This window comes from Cucumis sativus, chromosome 6, assembly GCF_000004075.3.
Source record: "Cucumis sativus cultivar 9930 chromosome 6, Cucumber_9930_V3, whole genome shotgun sequence".
Lineage (NCBI taxonomy): Eukaryota > Viridiplantae > Streptophyta > Magnoliopsida > Cucurbitales > Cucurbitaceae > Cucumis > Cucumis sativus.
Genome location: NC_026660.2, coordinates 15,620,788 through 15,645,395, shown reverse-complemented (window position 1 = coordinate 15,645,395; position 24,608 = coordinate 15,620,788). Strand labels below are relative to the sequence as shown.

At 35.3% G+C, this 24,608-nt stretch overlaps 2 protein-coding genes across 4 annotated transcripts; both read left to right on the top strand.

The window, feature by feature from the left end:
- Positions 1-513: 513 nt before the first annotated feature.
- On the top strand, positions 514-22,264 carry LOC101211856 (phospholipase D zeta 1). 3 transcript variants are annotated; one of them, XM_004150042.3, is made up of 20 exons: positions 514-1,065; positions 1,625-1,726; positions 2,424-2,539; positions 2,643-2,784; positions 4,907-5,077; positions 6,338-6,511; positions 6,711-6,953; positions 7,055-7,171; positions 7,931-8,070; positions 8,174-8,323; positions 17,441-17,597; positions 17,728-18,261; positions 18,680-18,790; positions 18,981-19,127; positions 19,248-19,445; positions 19,628-19,729; positions 19,889-20,020; positions 20,177-20,242; positions 21,591-21,652; positions 21,729-22,264. In XM_004150042.3, the coding sequence occupies exons 1-20, from the start codon at positions 835-837 to the stop codon at positions 21,973-21,975; spliced, it is 3,342 nt and encodes a 1,113-aa protein (XP_004150090.1). In that variant the 5' UTR covers positions 514-834; the 3' UTR covers positions 21,976-22,264. The 3 variants fall into 3 exon arrangements, with proteins under 3 accessions (XP_004150090.1, XP_011657284.1, XP_011657285.1); XM_011658982.2 differs by having other exon boundaries at positions 930-1,065; positions 2,449-2,539; XM_011658983.2 differs by lacking the exons at positions 514-1,065; positions 1,625-1,726; positions 2,424-2,539 and having other exon boundaries at positions 2,649-2,784; positions 4,915-5,077.
- Positions 14,204-16,718, top strand: LOC116404561. Its single transcript, XM_031887297.1, has 2 exons — positions 14,204-15,860; positions 15,949-16,718. The coding sequence occupies exons 1-2, from the start codon at positions 14,758-14,760 to the stop codon at positions 16,550-16,552; spliced, it is 1,707 nt and encodes a 568-aa protein (XP_031743157.1). The 5' UTR covers positions 14,204-14,757; the 3' UTR covers positions 16,553-16,718.
- Positions 22,265-24,608: the final 2,344 nt, after the last annotated feature.

The following is a 24,608-nucleotide window of genomic DNA, read 5'->3' as shown; positions in this document are numbered from 1 at the left end:
AATTTATATTGATTTTTTGTATTTATCTTTATATTGTCAATAGGACATTGTATTTAGAGAGATTTTTCCTCGAATTGGGATGAACTTTCTTTTCATGGATTTTGCTTAACACCTCAATTTGCTTTGCTGCATGAGTATTGTATTACATACACACTAAACTTTGTATTTAAAAAGTTAATATTGTCGTATACAAATATTTCATATATTCTACCTTTTAACCTTATTTTCTTTATTTCATAATTATTTCAAACTTTATCTATTAACATTAACTTCAAATATATATAAAGAAAAATTCAGAAATAATTGGAAAAAAAACATGTAAAAGTTTTGTCAAATTTTCGTATATTCAAAGTGAATATCTTGTAAAAAATCAACCTCAATTTAGAAACATAATTATTTTAAATAAGGAAGAATTATTATTGAAATATAAGATCTTAAAAGGAAATATAAATATAAATACTAACAGGAGAAGAAAAGGAATATAAATAATTTTTGTGTACACTGAATGAAACGAGTTGGCGATTGTTTTATGAATGTGGAGCATTAAAAAATAACACACCAATGGTTTACAACGACCAAACCAAATGAAAAGTTCCTCCACCTTCATCTTCATTGCTGGATTTGACCCGAAACCCACGTTACAAACCCGCGAATTTTCACACTTTGACGTGTTTCTTGTTGCTTGCAGTTCAGAAAAAAGCCAAAAATTCAATCTTCAACGCCAAGAATTTCCCATCTCTCGATCTCTCTCTTTCTCTCTTCTGTGATTCTATACTCTTCAATTGTGGCAAAATTCGATCAAACCAAGCTGCTGTGCTCTTGGACAGATTTGGGATGGGATCGGAGCAGTTGATGGCCGGAGGCGGGCCTCGATACGTTCAAATGCAATCGGAGCAGCCTACGCCTTCGATGTCTTCCTTTTTTTCGTTTCATCAGGATGCTCCTGAGCCTACAAGGATTTTCGATGAGTTGCCCAAGGCTACAATCATTTCTGTCTCTCGTCCTGATGCCGGCGATATCAGTCCTATGCTTCTTTCTTACACAATCGAGTGCCAGTATAAGCAGGTTTGGGTTTTTTTTTTTCTTTTTCTTTTCTTTCAATTTGTGTTGTTTCTAAATTTATCATGCTTTGGAGATTTCATTTCTGCTGCTGAATTACTCCACGCTTTAGGTGTTCTGTAATTTCAATTGGGTCTAGGCTTGTAATATTAGATTTGTGCAATCTGTTTTGTTTTGTCCGCTTAGAACAATGATGAAATCGGATATGACAATTGTAAAATTATGTATTATTATCGATGAATTGCCTCAAGTTTGTCGTATAGTGTAGTGGTGGGATTGAGGAAGGCTTATTCTATTGTATTTAGAGCTCTATTTCGATGCCCTATTCCTAATTCTAAAATTTGACGATTAACTACTCCATTCTACCAAAACACTCCAGCAGAAGTAAGAGTTACTTAGTTGTTTGTACTCCCCCGTTATAAAATGATTTCCTTGCCAATATTCCTGCTGTAGTGTAGTGAGTGTTTTCCATCATCATTTTGAGATTTTTTAACTTTTTTTTTTTTTTTACCTTTTCAGTTTTGAACATTTCCTGGTTTAACTCTTTCTTGTTTTCCTGTAATAGTTTAAATGGCGCATGTTGAAGAAAGCTTCCCATGTATTTTACTTGCATTTCGCATTAAAAAAACGGGCATTCATCGAGGAAATTCACGAGAAGCAAGAACAGGTATGTGCATAATATGGTCTACATAGTTGTATGGTTGTTTTTTTTTTCTTTTTCACGACAACTCATACCTTCATTAAGAGAAATTGTGGCTTACAATAGGAGCCAAATGAAAGTTGTTGTTTCCATTAAAAAAAGGGAGCCAAATGAAAACAGGGCTCCAATCAGCCTAATAAGATTTAATGGGTAACTACAAAAATCATTACACACTAAGGCTCAAGGGAAGATATAGAATCAAACAATTGATCAAATCAGCTCTTTCAACCCCTACATAAGCTTGATTGTGTCTCAACCCCTCGAAAGACTTTATAGTATGATTGTTACTATTGTATGTTTTCTTAACCATCATGGGTTGGTCTAGTGGTAAATAGGGGATGACTTTGATAAAGAGCTAAGCGGTCATATAGGTTCAATCCATGGTGACCAACTGTAGGTTTCTTATTCTGTGAGTTTCTTTGACACTCAAATGTTGTAGGGTCAAGACAAGTTGTCCTATGAGATTAGTTGAAGTGTGGGTAAGTTAGAGCAAACACTCAAGAATTTCAAAATAAGAAAAAAATCGTTACCCGTTTTGTTCTTGGTTTGATAATGTGAATTATTTGGTGTTAATGCTTTTATGCTTTTGAAATCTTAGATAAGTTATCGTTAATACGAAGGTTTGGGGTTTTGATGTATTCTTCATTGGAACATTATATTAAAGGTTAAAGAATGGCTTCAAAATCTAGGAATAGGAGATCAAACAGCAGTACCCCAAGATGAGGACGGACCAGATGATGAGGCCGAGCCTCTGCATCACGATGAAAGTTCTAAAAATAGGTATTTTTCAGCTATGCTCAAAGCAAAATGAGAAGAATTTGTTTATGTAGCCTATTCAATTATGCGTAAATGATTCATATATGGTCATGTTACTTCATTTTAGGGATGTTCCATCCAGTGCAGCCCTGCCAATTATTCGGCCTGCCTTATTAAGGCAGCACTCTATGTCTGATAGAGCTAAGACTGCTATGCAAGGGTATCTGAATCACTTTTTGAGTAACATGGATATTGTCAACTCTCGGGAGGTATAAGTGGTGATACATTATTTGAATACATATGATGCATATCTTATTACTGTTCTGAAACCACTGTATCGGCTTCTTTTGTATAGGATTTCTATATTATTTTTACAGCACATCTATTTTCTTGCATTTTCTCAATGAAAGATTGGTTTATTTTTTTTGTGGAACAATGATGTAAGAGATTTTGTGGAAGTCTTCCTCTTGTTTAGTTTAGTTTAGTTGGTTGTTAATCTGTTTGGGTTTGTTGTTGTATTCAGTTGGGTTTTGTTTCTGTTTTAGTTGGGTTTGTTTTAATCCCTTCTGGTTTCTGGCTGGTGGTTTATAAATAAGCTTTATTTCCTATTCCATTCATTCAATAAAAATTCTGAGATATATTCAAGATTTCTCCAAGAAAGTATAGCCTATTCTTTGCGATTGTGAGTTGGCAAGCGGTGTTTGGGATTCTTTTCTCTAGACCTTTGGCTTGAGCTGTGTTCGTCACGAAGTTGTTAGAGATATGACGAGGAGTTCCTTCTCAATCCACCGTTTAGGGAGAGAGGCCATTTTCTCTGGTGTGCTAGCGTTTGTGCTATTCCGTGGGTGCTTTGTGAAGAGGGGAATAGTAGGGTGTTTAGAGGTCTTGAAAAGGGGAGTGAAGGCTTATGGTCTCATGTTCGCCTTCATGTTTCCGGTTGGTTTTTGATTTTGTAAACCTTTTATAATTATCTTATGACATTATTTTGTATAGTTGGAGTCCCTTCTTGTAGGAGAATCCTCCTTTTTGTGGGCTTGGTTTTTATATGCCCATGTATTCTTTCATTATTTCTTAATGGAAGTTGTAATTTCTCATTAAAAAAAAAAAAAGAATTCTCCAAGGAAGTAATTTTATCAAACAAATTGTTTCATAAGTTTAAAAATGGTGACCCTACACTTAAGACTACAACATATGGTGGCCAAGAAATTCATGGGATATTTGCCATTGCAGTTGTGGGTACCTAGTGTAGTCTTAATAAATTTTCTTTCTATTACCTCTCTGAAAACTTGTATGGACATTTATTAAATTACTACCACATTGGTGTTTTTTATCATAGATTTTTTTTCTCTTCGTGGTTTCTTCCCCCTTTTCTTCTTTGCGAACATGGAAGCAGGAATGTGACTCAACTAACTGATCAACTGAAATTTGTTATCTTAATGTATTTTTTAAAAAATAATTTAATTTTGAAATTTCCATACTATTGCAGACTTAATTAAAAAAATGTGTTTTCAGAATTTGTACAAAATTAGGGTAATTTTTGAATTACCTTGACAAATTATTTTGTAACAAGTCCTCTTTTAAGGTCTGTTTGCTCCAAAATCTCTCTCACATTGGTAAAAGACCTGATATACTTGTCAGTCACGAGAAACCAATTTTACCATTGATTAGTGTGATTAGCTTTCACTTCTTATACTTTAGAAATTCATGGGTCATGAATGAAAATGGGAATATCACAATGTTGAGAACCACATGTCAGTGTCGTTTTTTTCTTCTTTCCCTTTCCCTTTCATGTGTTTTGGGTTTCCTAATGGTTTTATGAAATTTTCAAATAGTTTTGACTGCTATTGTTAGACAAATATCTGCATGGCAGGTACGACCAAATTTAGAACGTTAATAATATTAGTCAAAAGTAGGGAACTGTCAGGTGGCTGAGAATTTGTAATTACGATTAATATACCAAGTTCATCTTTCTTGAGAAAAATTGTTTAATTTATCTTCTACCGGAGCCAAATGAGTACTAGTGTTTTAGATTTCTAATTTGCTTGTTTTTTTTTTCAATAATGAGTAGTATTTTGCTCGTTTCACTTGTTCTTTGCAAGATGTATAATGGTATTTTGAATATGATCAAGGGGAATGCCTATTGCATTGAAGTTTAGTACCTTTTGGTTCTTAAACCTCCATTGGGGTGTTAACAAGTACCCTCTTGTATTCAAGATGTCCTAATGCATGTTTTTAATATAGAACACTTCGATGCTAGTCTTTGTTTTTAGGATCCTTATTTTAGTTGTTTGATATTCCACTTGTATGTTTTAATGCATGAATGTAAAACATTTTTTATCATTTATGATCTCTTTTTATTATTATAATTCCTTTTAAATTTATAAACTGTAGGTTTGCAGGTTCTTGGAGGTCTCTAAGTTATCATTTTCACCAGAATATGGCCCAAAGTTGAAAGAGGATTATGTCATGGTGAAGCATCTACCTAAAATTCCAAAGCAAGACGACTCTAGGAAATGTTGTCTATGCCCATGGTTTGGTTGTTGTAATGACAATTGGCAAAAGGTAAGGGGCTTTTTTTTTCTTTTCTTAATTATCTTTATGTCTGGGTTTCCATGGTGTTTTAAATGACCAAGCAAGTTTAGTTGGATGCAGTTAGCTTCCTCTTCTTCTTATTCTCCTTCTCGCTGCTTATTAAGTATGTCCTAGCAGCTAGGTTATGATCTATTTCACCTATCATTTGCTTTATACAAGACTTGTTTATATAGAGAAATCTGCGAACATTCAATATATCATTTTCACATGAAGATAGCAGCAGATTTAGTATAGGCCAAGCTGTGTTCGTCACAAGTATGCTCTTTAGATAATATATATTAAAAAAACTGAAATAATACCAATACCAGTAGCCGGTCCAGTGATAAAACTGTTTTCCAGCCTCCTCTAGACCCAAGTTTAAGTCTCACTCCCTACACTTTTTTCTAAATTATTTTGACTGAATTATAAGCTCCCTGTCAATAAAATTTTTGGATCAGCCACTGGTTGTGGTTTTTTTAGAATATGGAGGTCCTCTGGTGATCTGGTTACCCTAACAGTTCCATAAAGAAATGGGCAATAATCAGTTCAAACGCTCTATTGTTTGTTCCCTCAAAAGGTGTCCTGAAAGTAAAACCTCTTTAAAATCCCCTATATCCAGACTAAGATCCTCTCAGTTTATACAAAATGATTATATAATTATTCTGGGAGCCAAATTGTAAAGTTTGATTATATGTTTCTTAAAGTAGACACCTAAATTTGTAGGTATGCTAGCAGGAAATGAAATTCCTCCCTTTTCAAGAACTTGTGTAGGATGTTCTCTTCTTTTTCTCCTTCTATGGAGGTTTCAACTTTAAATGCTTGTTTACTCTTTCGAGTTCTGACTTCCTTCTATCAAAATCTGACAAACTGTAACTGGATCTTCTTGGATTTGCATTATGATCATATTATACCATGACTTGTGGCTCTTTTGAGTTTTGATTGTTTAATTGACTATGAAAGAAACTACTGGTTATGCATTATGCTTTTTGTTGTCGCTTATCTTATCGATGTCTGTATCATGAAAATCTTCTAGAGTTTCTTTCCTTCCTGCCTTTTGCATCTTAGCAATTGACCTCTTGGATCTCCCACCTTCTCATCTCTTTCCATGTTGTAGTAATTTCCTATTTGCCCATAAACCTTTGTCTTTAACTGGACAATTTTGGCATATTGCTACTGTTAGTAGGTTTTCAAAGCAACTTATTTAATGACAAGCTTTACATAGAAATCTACACTGTTGATTGGACTTTGTAGGTGTGGGCTGTATTAAAACCTGGGTTTTTGGCCTTGTTGGGAGATCCTTTTGATACTCAACCAATGGATATTATAGTTTTTGATGTGCTACCTACTTCTGATGGCAATGGAGATGGACGACTATCTTTGGCTAAGGAAATTAGGGAGCCAAATCCGTTACGACATTCATTTAAGGTAGTGAAATTTTGGCATTATAATTTCTTTCTGGTTATAAATGTGGTGCTGTTCTTTTCCCCCTACACGGTTGGAATTAAGACAGATTTCACTTCTTCCATTATTCATTTAGTAGTTGTTAGACACTTTTATTTGTGGTGGAACTTTGTGCTAATAAGAATTCTTAGGTAGAATTTAAATCTGTGATTTAAAATGTCAGGTAGCATGTGGAAATAGGAGTATTAGGATAAGAGCGAAGACTGGATCCAAGGTTAAAGATTGGGTTGCTGCAATTAATGATGCTGGACTGAGGCCTCCTGAGGGCTGGTGTCATCCTCACCGTTTTGGTTCTTATGCTCCACCAAGAGGTTTGACTGACGATGGTAGCAAGGCTCAATGGTTCATCGACGGCCTAGCAGCTTTTGAAGCGATTGCCTTTTCCATTGAACGTGCAAAATCAGAGGTATTCTATTCCCTGCAAAATTTTCTCCCCCTTATTAAGAGGTTTTACAATCATTATTCTTGTGGGGAAGAATTTTTGGCTGAGAGAGGAGTTTTATGCAGATTTTCATTTGTGGTTGGTGGCTTTGCCCAGAATTGTATCTGCGGCGGCCTTTTGTTTCCAATGCTTCATCTAGGCTTGATGCTTTACTTGAAGCAAAAGCTAAGGAAGGGGTCCAGGTACCTTTTGGAATTCTTTCATATTTTTATAATATGAATTCATGAAAATCTTGTTAGTTATAATGTAAACTCACAAATATCTTATTCATAAATTTCATGTCCTTTTAATTATTTAATTGTATTGGAATGTTGAAAATCAAAATTAATTGCTGAAGTTTATCTATTTTTATCCAATGCTGCAGCTGAATTTTGATAAGTAAAAACATTTGGGGGGCCAGGGATAGAGATCCTGCCCCGTCGCCATTACTACAAGTTTTTAGATTATTCAAATAATCTTGGAATAATTTTAAAACTACACAAACATGAAGTTTAAATTTAATTCCATGCATCTAGCTAATTTTGGTACAATCTAATCTCTTTCAAAGTCTCAAACTGATAATGGTTTTTATATATCAATTAATTATCCATGTAAACAGTTAAAAATAATACATTAATTATTCCACAAAGTTGATTTACATTTTTTTTTTTTAAAAAGACTCAATTGTTTACAGTAGAGAGAGAAAATTTTGTAATAATTATTCTATGCCTCCGAAGCATTAGTATAATGAGGCATCAAAAAGTTACCTATATATTCTAATAGAATAGGTGTCCATTGATTTAATGGTACCAGGCACGGAATAGATAAAATTTTGGAATAACCCTCTCTTAATGTTATGAAACTTGCATACCTTATGCATTATAAATGTATTTTCGCTCTTTCGTTTTCCACAGTTTTGATTTGAATCTCTGACGATGGTAATTTCTGCATTTTGTATACAGATATACATTCTTCTCTACAAAGAGGTTGCCCTTGCTTTAAAAATTAACAGTGTTTATAGTAAGAGAAAACTTCTCAGCATCCATGAGAATGTGAGAGTATTGCGCTACCCCGACCATTTCTCCTGTGGTGTGTACTTATGGTATGTGTTCAGTGTCTTCTTTTTGAGGGCATAAATCTGTACTTTTTTGTGTCAAATTGGTCTAGATTTTCCAGAATCTAATATTAGTGAGTGGTTAATATAGGTCCCACCATGAAAAACTTGTCATTGTTGATTATCATATTTGCTTTATTGGAGGACTGGATTTATGCTTTGGTCGTTATGATACACCTGAACATAAAGTTGGTGATTGTCCTCCTTCAGTATGGCCTGGAAAGGACTACTATAATCCAAGGTAAGTTCTACTCTCTTTGCTGCTGAACATTTTCCCTGAATTTTTTTGGGTAATTGTTACAACTTAGATGATTCCTCATGTCATTACGATATTTTTTATCCAAATTAATTGAGTTGGTAAAAGGTTAGAGAGTGTTAGGCCACCAATTATACATACGTATGTGAGGAGGGGCAGAAACGAGAATTCACCAGCTAATAATAAGAAAGAATGATGGGGAAGGAGAACGTGCTGAATGGGCTCCACTGGGAGGAATTTTAGGAGAACTATAAATAGGGAATGTTGTAATAGGCTGGGTAGGTTTTATTTTTGGGAATCTTCTTTAGAGGGCAGGCTGCTGTAGCCGCAAGGGGGTAGTATCCTTCTTGTAAAGAGAGCTGGTATGTTTTTCTGGGTAATTCTTTCTTTCGTTATCGTTTATCTTGTTGCTTGTGATATTTTGGCTTATATATAAATAAAAGATAGCAGAGTACCGACACTGTTTAGCCATTGTTGGGTCTTTCACTAGTTATTTGTGTTTGGGAGCCTGACATTTGGTATCAGAGCCATAAAACTGGGGGTGGTCACGCGACTCATGGCACAGCGACAGATTGAGGAAAGGGTGGAGGGAACAGAGAAGGAAATTATGGGCATGAAGGAAATGTTAATGGAGATGAAGAAAACAATGGAAAGAATGGCGGATGAGCTACGGGAGAGTTCTAACTACAAAAAAAAAGATGAGTCGGGAACATCTGATGGTTTGGTCATGAAGCTCAAAGGAAAAATAGAAGAATCCGAGGTTACAATCGATACGAATCAGAACACAATCGATCGAAGTAAGTACAAGAAGTTGGAAATGCCTATGTTCTTGGGCGAAAACCTGGAATTCTGGGTGTACAGTGCCGAGTGCTACGAACCAAAGGTAAACACACTTTGGAAAAATATGTCCGTGACACCGAGCACTTCTTCAAAATCAACAATCTACCCGAAAATGAGAAGATCAAAGTGGCTGTGGTCAGTTTTGGGCAAGATGAAGTGGATTGGTACAGATGGACACATAATAGGAAAAGGGTGGAGTCGTGGGAAGATTTAAAAGGAAGGATGTTCGAGTTCTTCAAAGATTCTGGGCAGAAAAGTTTAGTAGCACGGTTGATCATAATCCAACAAGATGACTCTTACAGTGACTATGTGAAAAAGTTTGTCACCTACTCGGCACCTTTACCCCACATGGAGGAGAGTCTATTAAGGGACGCCTTTCTGATCAGGTTGGAACCAAATCTTCAGGCAGAAGTGGTCAGCAGATATCCACAGACGTTGGAAGATTGCATGAGAGAGGCTCAATTGGTTAATGATCGTAACATGGCGTTGACAATGACAAAGGCAGAAGGGAAAATGATAGAATACAAGAAAGGAGAAGGGTCTGTGGGCAAAGCTCAAGAGGGAATGGAGAAAGGGGTAGTAAGGAAGACTGACTTCCCAATGAAGCAAGTGACGATACCCATCAAAGGTAATTACCAAAGGAGTGAACCACCCGTTAAACGCCTATCAGATGCTGAGTTTAGATCCAGACTTGACAAAGGGTTGTGTTTCAAGTGTAATGAGAAGTATTCCTCGGGGCATAGATGTAGAATGAAGGAAAAAAGGGAACTAATGCTATTCATCATGAACGAGGAAGAAGGGAATGAAGAGGAGAACATGATAAAGGAAAACACAGAGGCAGTGTTGGAATTAAACAACCTGGATCTTAACAAGAAGAAGGAGATTGAATTAAACACCATTACTGGGCTGACCTCAAAGGGTACTATGAAACTAAGGGGTGAAATAGAAGGAAGAGAAGTAGTGGTGCTGATCGATAGTGGAGCCACCCACAACTTTGTGCACTATAAGATCATAGAAGAAATGAAGATACCGAGCGAGGCAGACACCACCTTTGCAGCAACAATTGGGGACGGGACTTGTTGTAAAGGGAGAGGATTATGTAAGAGGCTGGAAGTAAAACTACAGGGGATCACAGTAGTGGCAGACTTTTTGTTAATCGAGTTGGGAAATGTAGATGCAATCCTAGGAATGCAGTGGTTAGATACCACAGGCACTATGAAAATACATTGGCCGTCACTGACCATGTCCTTTTGGGTTGGAAGAAAGCAGATTGAACTAAAAGGGGACCCTTCCCTCATTCGAGCAGAATGCTCCTTGAAGACGATTGAAAAAACCTGGGAGAAGGAAGATCAAGGGTTTTTATTATCACTACTCAACTATGAGATTGAAGAGAATGAAAATGGAATTGAGGAACTGACCAAAAAAGGGGATGAAGAAGACACTCCCATGATCAGAACGTTGTTGCAACAGTATACCGATCTATTTGAAGATCCAAAGGGGTTACCACCTAAGCGAGCAATAGACCACCGCATCATGGTAATGCCGAATCAACAACCAATTAATGTACGACCATATAAATATGGGCACGTGCAAAAAGAAGAGATTGAGAAGTTGGTGGTGGAAATGCTACAAGCAGGAGTGATCAGGCCCAGCCGTAGTCCTTATTCCAGTCCAGTCTTGTTAGTTAGGAAGAAGGATGGGGGATGGCGTTTTTGTGTGGACTACAAAAAGCTAAATCAGGTCACCACTTCAGATAAATTCCCCATTCCAGTAATAGAGGAGTTGCTGGATGAATTACATGGAGCCACGGTATTCTCGAAGTTGGATCTAAAATCGGGGTATCACCAAATACGTATGAATGAGGAAGACATTGAAAAAACAGCGTTTAGAACACACAAGGGACACTATGAATTTGTTGTGATGCCTTTCGGTCTCACAAATGCGCCAGCCACCTTTCAATCCTTGATGAACCAGGTATTTAAACCCTTCTTAAGACGCTGTGTATTGGTTTTTGTTGACGATATTTTAGTGTATAGCACTGATCTGTCGGAACATGAGAAACATTTGGGCATGGTATTTGCTGTCATGAGGGATAATCAATTGTTCGCGAATAAGAAAAAGTGTGTAATAGCACACTCTCAAATCTAATACTTAGGACACATGATCTCCAGTAAAGGTGTAGAAGCAGATGAAGAGAAAATCAAGGATATGATTAACTGGCCTCAACCCAAGAATGTGACCGGATTGCGAGGATTCTTAGGCTTGACCGGCTACTATAGGAGATTTGTCAAGGGATATGGAGAAATTGCCGTCCCATTAACTAAACTCTTACAGAAGAACTCCTTCTTCTGGAATGAAGGCGCCTCTGCAGCTTTTGAAAAATTGAAGATAGCCATGACTACTATCCCCGTTCTACCGTTGCCTAACTGGAATCTACCGTTTATTATTGAAACAGACGCATCGGGCATAGGGTTGGGCGCGGTACTATCTCAAAATGGGCATCCCATAGCCTTCTTCAGCCAAAAATTATCCAGTAGAGCACAATCCAAATCGGTTTATGAAAGAGAACTCATGGCTGTCGTACTGTCCGTGCAGAAATGGAGGCATTACCTCCTTGGGAGGAAATCAGATCAGAAGGCACTCAAGCTTATGCTGGAACAGAGGGAGGTACAACCACAGTTCCAAAAGTGGTTAACCAAACTACTAGGATACGATTTTGAGATACTATATCAACTGGGGCTACAAAACAAGGCAGCAGATGCACTCTCTAGAATCGAACAACCAATGGAAATGAATTCGATGTCCACGGTAGGAATTGTGAATATGGAAATAGTGAATCGGGAAGTGTTGCAGGATGCAGAACTCCAAAGAATCAGGGAGGAGTTACAACATGGTTCCGAGAAAGGGAGTAAATACCGTTTGGAGAATGGGAAACTTCTTTACAAGAACAGAGTTGTGCTTTCCAAAACTTCTTCATTGATACCGACGTTGATGCATAGATTCCATGATTCCATTCTAGGAGGGCATTTAGGGTTCCTAAGAACCTATAAAAGAATGAGCGGAGAGCTGTATTGGAAAGGAATGAAAATAGACATCAAGAAATACGTCGAGCAATGTGAGGTCTGTCAAAGGTACAAATATGAAGCCACAAAACCAGCAGGGGTACTTCAACCAATACCCTTTCCAGAAGCCATATTGGAGGAATGGTCCATGGATTTCATAGAAGGATTGCCAAAAGCGGGAGGAATGAACATAATCATGGTAATGGTGGACAGATTAAGCAAGTATGCTCATTTTGTTACCATGAAACACCCATTCATAGCTAAACAAGTAGCCAAAGTGTTTGTTGAAAGAGTGGTCAGCCAACATGGAATTCCTAAATCATTAACATCCGACAGGGATAAAATCTTCATTAGTCATTTCTGGAAAGAATTGTTTGCATCCATGGGAACTAAATTGAAAAGAAGTACCGCTTTTCACCCCCAAACCGATGGACAGACCGAAAGAGTCAATCAGTGTGTGGAGACATATCTAAGATGCTTTTGTAACGAGCTACCGCACAAGTGGGATAAGTTTCCATGGGCTGAGTTGTGGTATAACACAACATTCCACTCCTCCACGAGATCCACCCCTTTCCAAACGGTGTATGGAAGACAACCCCCTCCCTTAATTTCTTATGGGAATAGAAAAACTCCGAACAATGAAGTAGAGTTAATATTAAAAGAAAGGGACTTAGCATTGAATGCTCTGAAGGAGAATCTGACTGGGGCGCAGAATTGTATGAAGAAAATGGCAAACACAAAAAGAAGGGAACTGAAATTCAGAATAGGAGATGAAGTATACTTGAAACTCCGTCCTTATAGGCAACACTCGTTAGCTCGCAAAAGATGTGAAAAACTGGCCCCCAGATTTTATGGACCATATCCAATCATTGAAGAAATAGGAGAAGTAGCATACAGACTTCAACTCCCTCCGGAAGCAATTATTCACAATGTTTTTCACATCTCCCAACTAAAACTCAAGCTGGGAAATCAACAAGTGGTCCAACAACAACATCCTATATTGACAGAAGACTTTGAGCTACAGTTATGGCTTGAGACGGTGTTGGGAATCCGTTGGAATGAGGAGCTGGAAGCGAATGAATGGTTAGTCAAATGGAAGAATCTACCTGGGAAGCTGTATACCAGATGAATCAACCTAAGAAGCACGAATACTTCATATTAGAGCTGGTATCTGTGTCGGACACTTGGCGGACATGGATTCGTTCGGACACGTTGCGAACACGCCAAAATTCGTGTCCCTTTTTTTTTTTTTAATTGTCCGGACACGTCTCAGACACGTCCGGACACTCCATTTTCCTTTTTGGAAGAAGCCCAAAGCCCAGCCCACTAAACTAATTCTAATAAATAATATTTAACTTAAGTCCAGCCCAAAGCCCCGCCCACTAAACTAATTCTAATAAATAATCAAATATAAAGATTTTATTAGATGCACATACAGTAAATCAAATCTTCTTCAGTTTTCTTCCTTTCTCTTCCGTGGAGGGCACGTTTTCTTCCGTTTTCTTCCTTTTTCTTCTGTGGAGCAAAGTTTTCTTCCTTTTTCTTCTGTGGAGGAAAGTTTTCTTCCTTTCTTGCAATTTGTCACTGCCGGCAACTCAAAACAAATTCACCAAACCACGACCAACTATCAAGTATGTTTTTTTAGTTATATTTTATTAGTTTTAATTTGTTTTTTCTAAAGTTTTAATCTTTTTTGAAAGTTTTAATTTTTTGAAAGTTTTAATATTTTTCAAAGTTTTAATCTTTTACAAAGTTTTGATCTTTTTCAAAGTTTAATCTTTTTCAAAGTTATAATCATTTTCCAAAGTTTTAATCTTTTTTAAAGTTTAATCTTTTTCAAAGTTTTAATCCTTTTCCAAAGTTTTAATCTTTTACAAAGGTTTAATCTTTTTCAAAGTTTTAATCCTTTTCCAAAGTTTTAATCCTTTTCCAAAGTTTTAATCTTTTTCAAAGTTTTAAATCTTTTAATCTTTCTAAAATATCAACCAAAGTTTTATATATATACCATTAGCAAACTTCAAAATTCATTTGTTTTTTCTTTAAATGTTAGGACTAGGAGTAATGAGTTCCATGGAAAGTAATAGTAGCACTGTTGAAGATGATTCTAAACCCCTATGGCAATATGTGACTAAGATTAAGAAGTTAAGTGACGGGGGTGGAAATTTTTCATGGCAATGCAATTTTTGTCACGTTATAAAGAAGAGCTCATATACAAGAGTGAGAGCTCACTTGCTGAAGATAGTTGGTCAAGGAATTGGGCCATGTCTAAAGGTTACTCCTAAAGACATAGCAGATATGCGAAGGTTAGAAGATGAGACAAAAATTCAAATGGAAAGAAAAGCTCCAAAAAATGTTTCGTTGCCAATGGCATCTTCATCCATATCAATTGGGGGAGTGGATGTGACCAGTTCAAATAGATTTGAGACTGAGAATAAGAAAAGATAAGGCAATACAAGTGCACTAGAAAAATCATTCAACAAGACATCACGGGACCAATTGGATGCACTTATTACTCGAATGTTTTATTCAGCAGGCTTGCCATTTCATTTGGCAAGGAACCCCCATTTTATCAGTGCCTTTACTTATGCCGCAAACAATCCGTTGTCTGGATACAAGCCTCCAGGATATAATATGTTGAGGACTAGTCTACTACTGCAAAGGGAGAAAGCTAATATTGAAAGACTACTGATGCCTATTAAAGGTGAATGGCGAAAAAAGGGAGTGAGCATTATAAGTGATGGTTGGAGTGACTCACAAAGAAGGCCATTGATAAACTTCATGGCCATTTCTAATGGTAAGCCAATGTTTCTAAAATCGGTCGATTGCTCAGGTGAGATTAAGGATAAGTACTTCATTGCAAATTCGATGAAGGAAGTGATTAATGAAGTCGGTCATGAGAATGTTGTTCAAGTGATAACGGATAATGCTCCTAATTGCAAAGGGGCAGGACAACTTATTGAAGCACAATTTCCGATGATTATATGGACACCGTGCGTAGTTCATACTCTAAATCTTGCCCTGAAAAACATTTGTGCTGGCAAGAATGTTGAAAATAATCAAATTGTTTATGGAGAGTGCAGCTGGATTTTTTATATTGCTGGGGACATCGTGGTAGTGAAATTTTTTATCATGAACCATTCCATGATGCTTGCCATGTTTAATGAATTTGTGCCTCTTAAATTGCTTTCAATAGCTGAAACTCGTTTTGCATCGGTTATTATTATGCTTAAGAGGTTTAAGCTTATTAAAGGCGGCTTACAAGCTATGGTCATCAGTGATAAATGGGAAAGTTATAGAGAAGATGATGTGGTCAAGGCAGGACATGTAAAGGAGTTGGTGCTCGATGTCATTTGGTGGGACAAAATTAATTATATTTTGTCATTCACTTCACCCATATACGACATGCTAAGAGATTGTGATAAGGATACACCTTGTTTACATTTGGTGTATGACATGTGGGATACAATGATTGAAAAGGTGAAGATGTCCATATATAAACACGAAGGATTGCGACCAACTGAATTCTCTTCTTTCTATGACGTGATGTATAACATTCTCATTGATTGTTGGAACAAGAATAGTACTCTACTTCACTGTTTAGCACATTCTTTGAATCCAAGGTATTTAATTAATTTTAGTATAGTACATTCTAAGTTGATTCTCAGTTAATTTTTTCGAGTTTAACCTTTTCTTAAAACTTTTATATAGATACTATAGTGAAGAATGGCTTACAGAAGATCCTAATCGAGTTGCTCCACATCAAGATGTCGAACTAACTAGAGAGAGAATGAAGTGTATGAAGAGGTATTTTAGTAGCTCGGAGGATCGTGCAAAAGTGAATGTAGAAGTTGCTCAATTCTCTACAAAAACTGGAGATTTTGATGATTATGATTCCATATGCGAGAGATACACAATAGATTCTATAAGTTGGTGGGCAACTCATGGGACTTATGCACCAATGCTTCAGAAGATTGCCTTCAAAGTTTTAGGACAACCATCATCCTCTTCATGTTGTGAAAGAAATTGGAGCACATATTCCTTTATTAACTCCATCAAGAGGAACAAAATAACGCCTCAACGTGCAGAGGATTTGGTATTTATCCACAGTAACCTTCATCTTTTGTCTAGAAAAACTCCGGAATATTCAAAAGGAGAAACCAAGGCATGGGATATTGCAGGAGATGCTTCTGATTCACTTGAAGATGTAGACATGCTTGAAGTAGCTAATTTATCTTTAGATGATCCAGAGTTGGAGGCTGAAATTACTAAGGAGGATGGTGTTGATAAGGATGAAGATGTTATTGAGATTTGAGAGGATAGTTTTTTTATTAGTCTTTAATATTTTATTCTTTTGTATGGAAAATCCCTTTCCATGTTGAATATACCTAATATGTTTTGTACTATTACAACCTACAATGGTTAAATGTTAATTTGACATTTTATGTTCTTTTAGTGAAGATTGAAGAACATTTAGTTTTTTTTTTTTTTTTTGTTGAGGAAATGAAAAACATTTAGTGTTTTGTATTAAATTTATATATATTATATAAAAAAATACTTTAAAAAAATAACGTATCCCCAACGTGTCTGTGTCCTATTATTTTAGAAATTGGCGTATCGCCGTGTCCTATCGTATCCGTGTCCGTGTCCGTGTCTGTGCTTCCTAGGAATCAACAATTCCCCACATTCCACCTTGAGGACAAGGTGAATCTGAAACCGAGGGGTATTGTTAGGCCACCAATTATACATACGTATGTGAGGAGGGGCAGAAATGAGAATTTACCAGTTAATAATAAGAAAGAATGATGGGGAAGGAGAACGTGCTGCATGGGCCCCATTGGGAGGAATTTTAGGAGAACTATAAATAGGAAAGGTTGTAATAGGCTGGGTAGGTTTTATTTTTGGGAATTTTCTTTGGAGGGTAGGCTGCTGTAGCCACAAGGGGGTAGTATCCTTCTTGTAAATAGAGCTGGTATGTTTTTCTGGGTAATTCTTTCTTTCGTTATCGTTTATCTTGTTGCTTGTTATATTTTGACTTATATATAAATAAAAGATAGTAGAGTACCGACTCTGTTTAGCCATTGTTGGGTCTTTCACTAGTTATTTGTGTTTGGGAACTTTTCATGCTATTCTGTTATAATTCTGTTTGATTCCACGTGATGATTTTGTGTAATTTTGCTAATTTCATCTATAATTGACTCAGGGAATCTGAGCCAAATTCATGGGAAGATACCATGAGAGATGAGTTGGATCGCAAGAAATATCCTCGCATGCCTTGGCATGATGTCCACTGTGCACTATGGGGACCACCTTGTCGAGACATAGCCAGGCATTTTGTCCAACGCTGGAATTATGCTAAGGTCAGTGCTCGTTTATACTCTGTCCAGATAGGACAAAAGTTGTTAAACCATGAAGCATTTGAAGAACGTACAACAATAGTTTTGAAAGTTTTAACACTATATCCTAATGAAAATGTATATTTTCCTGCAGAGAAATAAAGCCCCAAATGAGCAAGCAATTCCATTACTTATGCCTCAGCATCATATGGTCATTCCTCATTATTTGTGGAATAGCCGAGAGTTGGAGGTTGAAAAGAAGAGTCTTGACGACCCTAGAGAAACAACAGTGCAAGATTCGTTTTCTCGTGGATCGTCTTTCCATGATATTCCATTGCTTTTGCCTCAAGAGGCTGATGGACAGGGTGCTGAAAACGAAGGTCCAAAATTAAATGGACTGGAACCCATTGTCAATCCCCTTGATCAGCCAAGTAGGGTTAGCAGTGGTCTCTCCTTTTCCTTCAGGAAGATCAAAGTTGAACCCATGGGACAAGATATGCCTCTGAAAGGCTTTGTCGATGATCTTGACCATTTGGATTCTCATGGAAAGTTTTCTGGAGATGGTAAAACACATCATCGTATCAAAAGTTCAGATTTTGAGTGGTGGGAAACACAAGACAGGGGAGATCATGGTGGCTTCACAGATGAATCTGGACAAGTTGGTCCACGTGCTTCATGTCGTTGCCAGGTGAGTTGCTTGAAGAAGATATTGGAAGTTTTATACCTGTGGATAAAAATTGTTTTGGATTTTGGTTTTCTTCAGCGAACTTGTTCTTTTGCAGTTTCAAATGCACTCCACTGTCTTTTGATTTTATGATATTTATAACAGTAGCTAAGGCTCATGTAGTTGGGATTATCTGAACTCCCTTTTTGTTTGTATAGATGTTATTTATATTTAAAAAACCTCAACTCACCTGTATGAATATCTTAAGTGAAACATCCTTAATTTTCTGAACCAGCAAATTATTTAAGTGAATCAACTCCTAGTAGGAGGACTTAAGGCTCTTTAAAGTCATATTTGCATATATACAAGCTAGTTGGTGGTCAGTGATTCACCAGTATTTATGGTATTAGATTGTTTTGTTGCTAATGACCGCTCATTTCAGGTCATCAGAAGCGTCAGTCAGTGGTCTGCTGGGACAAGCCAAGATGAAGAAAGCATTCACACTGCATATTGCTCTCTTATTGAGAAGGCAGAACATTTTATCTACATTGAGGTATATGATTCTTTACCTGTAGTTCGGTTATTGCATTGATACTTTTTCTTTTATTATTTCTGTTCTTTCTCATTTTCTTTATTTCCACCCTCATTTTTTAACTAAACATGATGATATTTGAGAATTTTGCTGTTGAAATTAACTGGTATTCTACACTTAATGATATTGATACTTGATTTTCCTTTTTCAGAATCAATTTTTTATATCAGGCCTCTCAGACGATGTTTCAATAAGGAACCGTGTGTTAGACGCATTATATCGCCGAATAATGAGAGCCTACCGTGAAAAGAAGATTTTTAGGGTCATTGTTGTCATACCACTCTTGCCTGGATTTCAGGTTCTAGTTCTTGGAAATTCGTCATTCTTGTCCTTTGCTGGTTTATTATTGTAGTATATGTATGCATATATATATTTATATTGTTTTGTTTTCTTCTATTCTGAATCTGCGGTTTGTCAGGGGGGACTGGATGACAGTGGTGCAGCATCTGTTAGGGCTATAATGCATTGGCAGTATCGAACTATATGCCGAGGACCGAATTCAATATTGCATAATCTTTATGAGCTTCTTGGTTCTAAATTTCATGATTATATATCGTTTTATGGCCTCAGAGCTTATGGTAAACTCTTTGATGGTGGTCCTGTGGCTACAAGCCAGGTATGTATGTATGTGTTTATATATGTCTTTTATGGGTTTGTTTTTAACATGCTTTGTGATTTTGGATGGAACACATAGGGTTTGTTTTAAATGACTTTATAAGTACTTAGAAATCGTTTCAAACTGATCTGCAGCGGCAGTCAGCTTTTATTGACATGCTAGCACCTTTTTATGTTCTGTAGGTGTACGTGCATAGTAAAATTATGATTATCGATGATTGTATTGCTTTGATTGGTTCGGCTAATATCAACGACAGAAGTTTACTCGGTGCTCGGGATTCCGAGGTACCACTTCTCTTTTGGAAAACCACGGCCCTTTGCAGTTTCTTTCCTTTTCTTTTCTTCCATCAATAAAATATTTAATTGCTGCTAATTCACAATGTACCTGAAAATTTACAAATAACAACTCCTGAAAAGAATAACTAATAAACATATTCCTCTCAGATCGCCGTTGTTATTGAAGATAACGAACTCATCAATTCATCTATGGGAGGACAACCATGGAAAGCAGGAAAATTTTGCTGGAGTCTACGTATCTCTCTTTGGTCTGAACATCTTGGTCTTCGTCCCGGACAGGTTAGTGGGTGGCAAATTTAAACATCTGTCTTAGAATTAGGAAAAAGTAGTTTCACTGCTGGAAGTTTCACAGTTTTTTACCTGTCAAGGTGAGAAAACCAAATGATTACCAAATAAGAAACTTGGCTGATTATGATGTGAATTTGTTTTCTCCAGGTCAGTCAAATAGTTGATCCAGTTGCTGATTCAACCTACAAGGATACGTGGATGGCAACTGCCAAGGTGAGAAAGCCTAAAAAGATTAATGTGTATTTTTTTTCCCTGAGGACTAATAGCTTTTTCTAGAATGGAGAGAATAGAAGTTCGCCCCTAAAATTCTATTTCAATTATCTCTGAAATCAAATACACCGTTCGTCTTTTGGATTTAAGCTTAGTTTCTATTTGGTTCGAAAGGTTTTAAAAGGAATACTTTTGACTTCTTAGATTTGAATTTAGTTACTATTTTGGTGCTTGAGATTTTAAAAGTCTCCAAGGTGTGAATTTGATTTCTAATTGGTTTATTAGAAAGGATCAACATGTGATATTATTATGAAATTACCTTCTAGGTCCTAGGTTCACCACTGAGGACCTGAGGTAAAGAACTTAGCTCTTTGGTAATCATTGAAATTTTGAACATTAGGTCTATTTTTTCAATTTATTTATTACAGCAATTTTCATCTCTCTTGAGTGAAAGAGTTGAATTCTTAGCCAAATTTCAAAAACTTAAATAAGTTTTTAATTTTTTTAAAAAACTTGGCTTGGTTGCTAAGCAAGAAATTTAGGAGCGGAAGATGTGTTTGTAAGCTTACTTTTTAAAATCCAAAAACCAAATGATTACCAAATAAGATGATAGAACACTGATGTAGTGTTTCTATTGTATCGATAATTCAAACACAACTTACAGCATAAGCAAACCGTGAACCTTAGAAGATGAGTCACGAACATCAAACAAGTAAACCTCCTAATCCAAAATACCAAACAACAAACAAAACAAAATACTAAAAAGCAAACCAGAATACAAAACACCAATCTTCTGCTTCCCCTGTCTTTCAAGGAGTAATACAGACCTTTCTTTCACTCAAAAACTGCCTGTACACTTTCCCATCTCCCTCTCATTGATTTAACTTCCTTTTTGAAATAACTGTCATTTTTTAAAATTTAACTGTAGGTGATTCTTTTTTAATTGACTGTAGGTAGTTCCTCACGTCCTTTTTTTTCTTTCTTCTATTATAAGTAAATAACAGTGGTGGTCTAACATAAGGTCTAGACAATTTTCAATATTTACTGTCTTGTGAACTTAGCCTTGGTAGGTAGGTAGGTCAGATGCAATCTTGGGATAGTTCATGAACATAATATCTAGTTATACCAAAAATACAAATTGTAAAGGGAAGTTGTCAAAAATAGAAAAATTGACAAAATATTTATACTTTCGAAGATCCTCCCCTTAGAATGATAGCAATTATTACTAAGATCTCATAGAATAAAAGTTTGCATTCTTCTCCCATGTTGGTACCTCATCACCAAAGCATTGCATTAAATTTCTGTTTTGTTGCATTAGAGTACTGACAATAAACTGTTGCTTTTCAAACAGACAAACACAACAATATACCAAGATGTTTTTTCTTGCATACCAAACGACCTCATAAATTCCAGGTACGACTTGTGCTTTCGATACTGAGTTGTTTTCTCCTTCTCAATATAACAGTTTTTACGTGCATTTTAAATACAGAGCTGGGCTGAGACAGAGCGTTGCGATCTGGAAAGAGCGACTGGGACACACGACAATAGATTTAGGAATTGCCCCTGAGAAGCTTGAGTTTTATAGGAATGGAGAAATTGAAAGGATTGATCCAATGGAGAGATTAAGTTCAGTGAAGGGGCATCTTGTTTCCTTCCCACTCGAATTCCTCAGCAAAGAAGATCTAAGACCTGTGTTCAATCAGAGTGAGTATTATGCATCTCTAGTTTTTCATTAAATATATCTATATATATATATATATACACACACACATACATGTGCCCTGTTTTTTTTTTGTTAGGTTAACTTCATTAATTTTATAGTTAAATGTTGCATTTTACCTTATTTACCATTTTTTAAAGGGAAAAAAAAAAGAAAGAAAAATAAGAGAGAGAGAGAGAAGGTGGGTGGGTGGAGGCTCATGATAGAAGCCTTCCAAAAAGCACCTTAACAAAAATTAGTACTTTGTAATATTCATTCAATTAATACAATACTTTTGTCCTAATTTGGGCATTTAATGTCGTTTTCATCTCCAACTCTATGCACTCCAATTACCACCTTAATACTAATAATGCTTTCAGGTGTGGATTGGTATAATTCACTTAATTCTAAGTTATGTTTCTTTTGAGTATTCAAATATCTAAGATTATTCGAGACAAGTATGGTTAGTTGAATTGTGTTTTATTAGCAACTTATGTGGTAAAAAAAAAAATGTTTTTTATATAGATATTTTTAGGCTCTATTGGTGTAAAAATGTTAGCACTCTTAACAATAATGCAAATGTCTGCATCATTAGCTTGGAATTTTCATGTTGAATGAATGGTTGGAAAATGGAAACGTGAGGTCAAAGAAAAATGGCTATGATAAAAATGGGTTGTTCTATTAGGCTACAACGTGTGTTCACATTCTTGTGTTATGTGGAATTGTAGGCCATAAGAAATTGTACCACTAGCTAACTGAAATCTAAACACATCCTTTTATTAATTAAACTTTAAACTTTTAATTAAGACTAAGTTATGTTTACCCATCAGTAATTAAGGTTGGTGTAAGTGTAACAAGATTCTATCGTAACGAGCTTCTATTGTAAACATAATTTGATTTCTTTTTGTCACATTTTGTTTAGAAATTTTGCAAATATAATTAATTATGATTGGAATTGTTTGCCTTGTATTGTCTTCTTATAGTTACATTTAGGGTTAATGGATAACGATACCGTAACGGTAATAGTAAAATTCACAATGTTCATAATTGTAACATTGATGGTTATATCTTTAATTAGGAAGTGTTTAAAAGTTTTCAATTAGTTATTGTAAACACAATAATAACCTAAAATTATAATAAGGGACATTTCTTAAAATAATACAAATTATAACAAAATTTTGGATTTTATCCCTGATAAAAACTAATAGATTTCTATCAATGTCACTAATAGAAACATGTTTCTATAAATGTCTGTATTGATAAAATATTAAATTTTATTATATGTTGTAAAATTGTTATTTTTTGAATGAATTCACTTCTCATTCCAAATATTCTTGGTGAGTAGTATATAATTTTCAAATGCAGCTGTATTCTTTATACATTTGAATCCTAATTGTGGATTATAGATTTGGCTGTGGATCTGAACCCACCAAAAGATTTTGAGAGAAATAATCATGACCTTAAATTCAAAAACATCTTCCCCATCCCTAAAAGTCAGTTTTGTAACTTCCTACTTTATCTATTTATTTATTTATTATTTGTTTGAAAAGACAGTTTTATAAACATTTAAAATTGGAATAAATTGATAAATAAATCAACTTCATATTAAAAGAAAAAAATCCGGTCCAACTTAGTATGGCTATTTATGAATCTAAGAGATACACTAATTGTGCTCGTCTGGCCCCCCACGCTAGGTGGCTCGTCGGCAGCCACCAATTTTCGATCTCCCCATTCTGCCTTTACATTCTCTACAAACTCACCACAAAACATTAGTCACCAGTCACATCAACTATCAATTCTATATTGTTTAGGATTATTCAATATTCTAACTTTCCAATGATGTCTATATTAAAGTTTTTTAACACAAATAAATACAACTTCTCGTGTCAACTTACGGAAATAGAAGTTTTTGATTTTGTTTGGGTGTCGGTTTTGTTTTTCAAAATTAAGTCTATCAATATTATTTCTACCTTCAAAATTATTATTATTTTAATATTCTACTAATAATTTGAAAAACTAATTTTAAATTTGAAAATTTAAAAAGAAGTTTTTTTTAGAATTCATCTGAATGCAAATTATTGTCTGCATTACATGAAGGACGTAAACTTAATTTTTAAAACTTTTTAAAAATGATTAATAAATTGGTTCTTAAATTTTAAGTCAATTATAATATAAATAATATGAAAAGAAAACCTAGAATGATATTATTTTTTAATGAACTTTTATAATACTCATTCATACAAATGTGTAGTTGTTTGTTTTAAAAAGGAATACAAATTTATCTTTTCTTCCTCTCTTTCCACTTTTTTTAAATTTGTTATTTGTCAAGTAGGAAATCCACTATATCAGAGTTGAGGCCATTTTTTATAACTATTTCAATTTTTTGCTTTTGTTAATTTTTTTAATTTTTTTTATTAAAAACAAAAAAATGATTTTGTTTTCTATTAAATATATTTTTTGAAAACTCATTTTTCAAGAAAAAATTCCATTATTTTAAAAATAGGTTTCTTGTTTATAAAAAATAAAAAGTCAACTATTTACCAAATAAAATCTTAATTTTCTTTAATCTCTACCTGTAAAAGCTAAATTGATCTAATTTCATTTATAATAATTTTATTTGCGGAGGTGTTCTATTTTTTAAATTCGTTTTGATTTTTTTTAGCAACATTA

What these genes read in the sequence shown, in the direction of transcription:
- LOC116404561 (XM_031887297.1), top strand. Translation starts at nt 14,758, where the DNA reads ATGTTTTATTCAGCAGGCTTGCCATTTCATTTGGCAAGGAACCCCCAT. An exon ending in GCACATTCTTTGAATCCAAG is followed by an intron (nt 15,861 to 15,948) that starts GTATTTAATTAA and finishes ACTTTTATATAG; the next exon opens with ATACTATAGTGAAGAATGGC.
- LOC101211856 (XM_004150042.3), top strand. Translation starts at nt 835, where the DNA reads ATGGGATCGGAGCAGTTGATGGCCGGAGGCGGGCCTCGATACGTTCAA. An exon ending in TTCACGAGAAGCAAGAACAG is followed by an intron (nt 1,727 to 2,423) that starts GTATGTGCATAA and finishes ATTATATTAAAG; the next exon opens with GTTAAAGAATGGCTTCAAAA. An exon ending in TCGGTGCTCGGGATTCCGAG is followed by an intron (nt 19,730 to 19,888) that starts GTACCACTTCTC and finishes TATTCCTCTCAG; the next exon opens with ATCGCCGTTGTTATTGAAGA.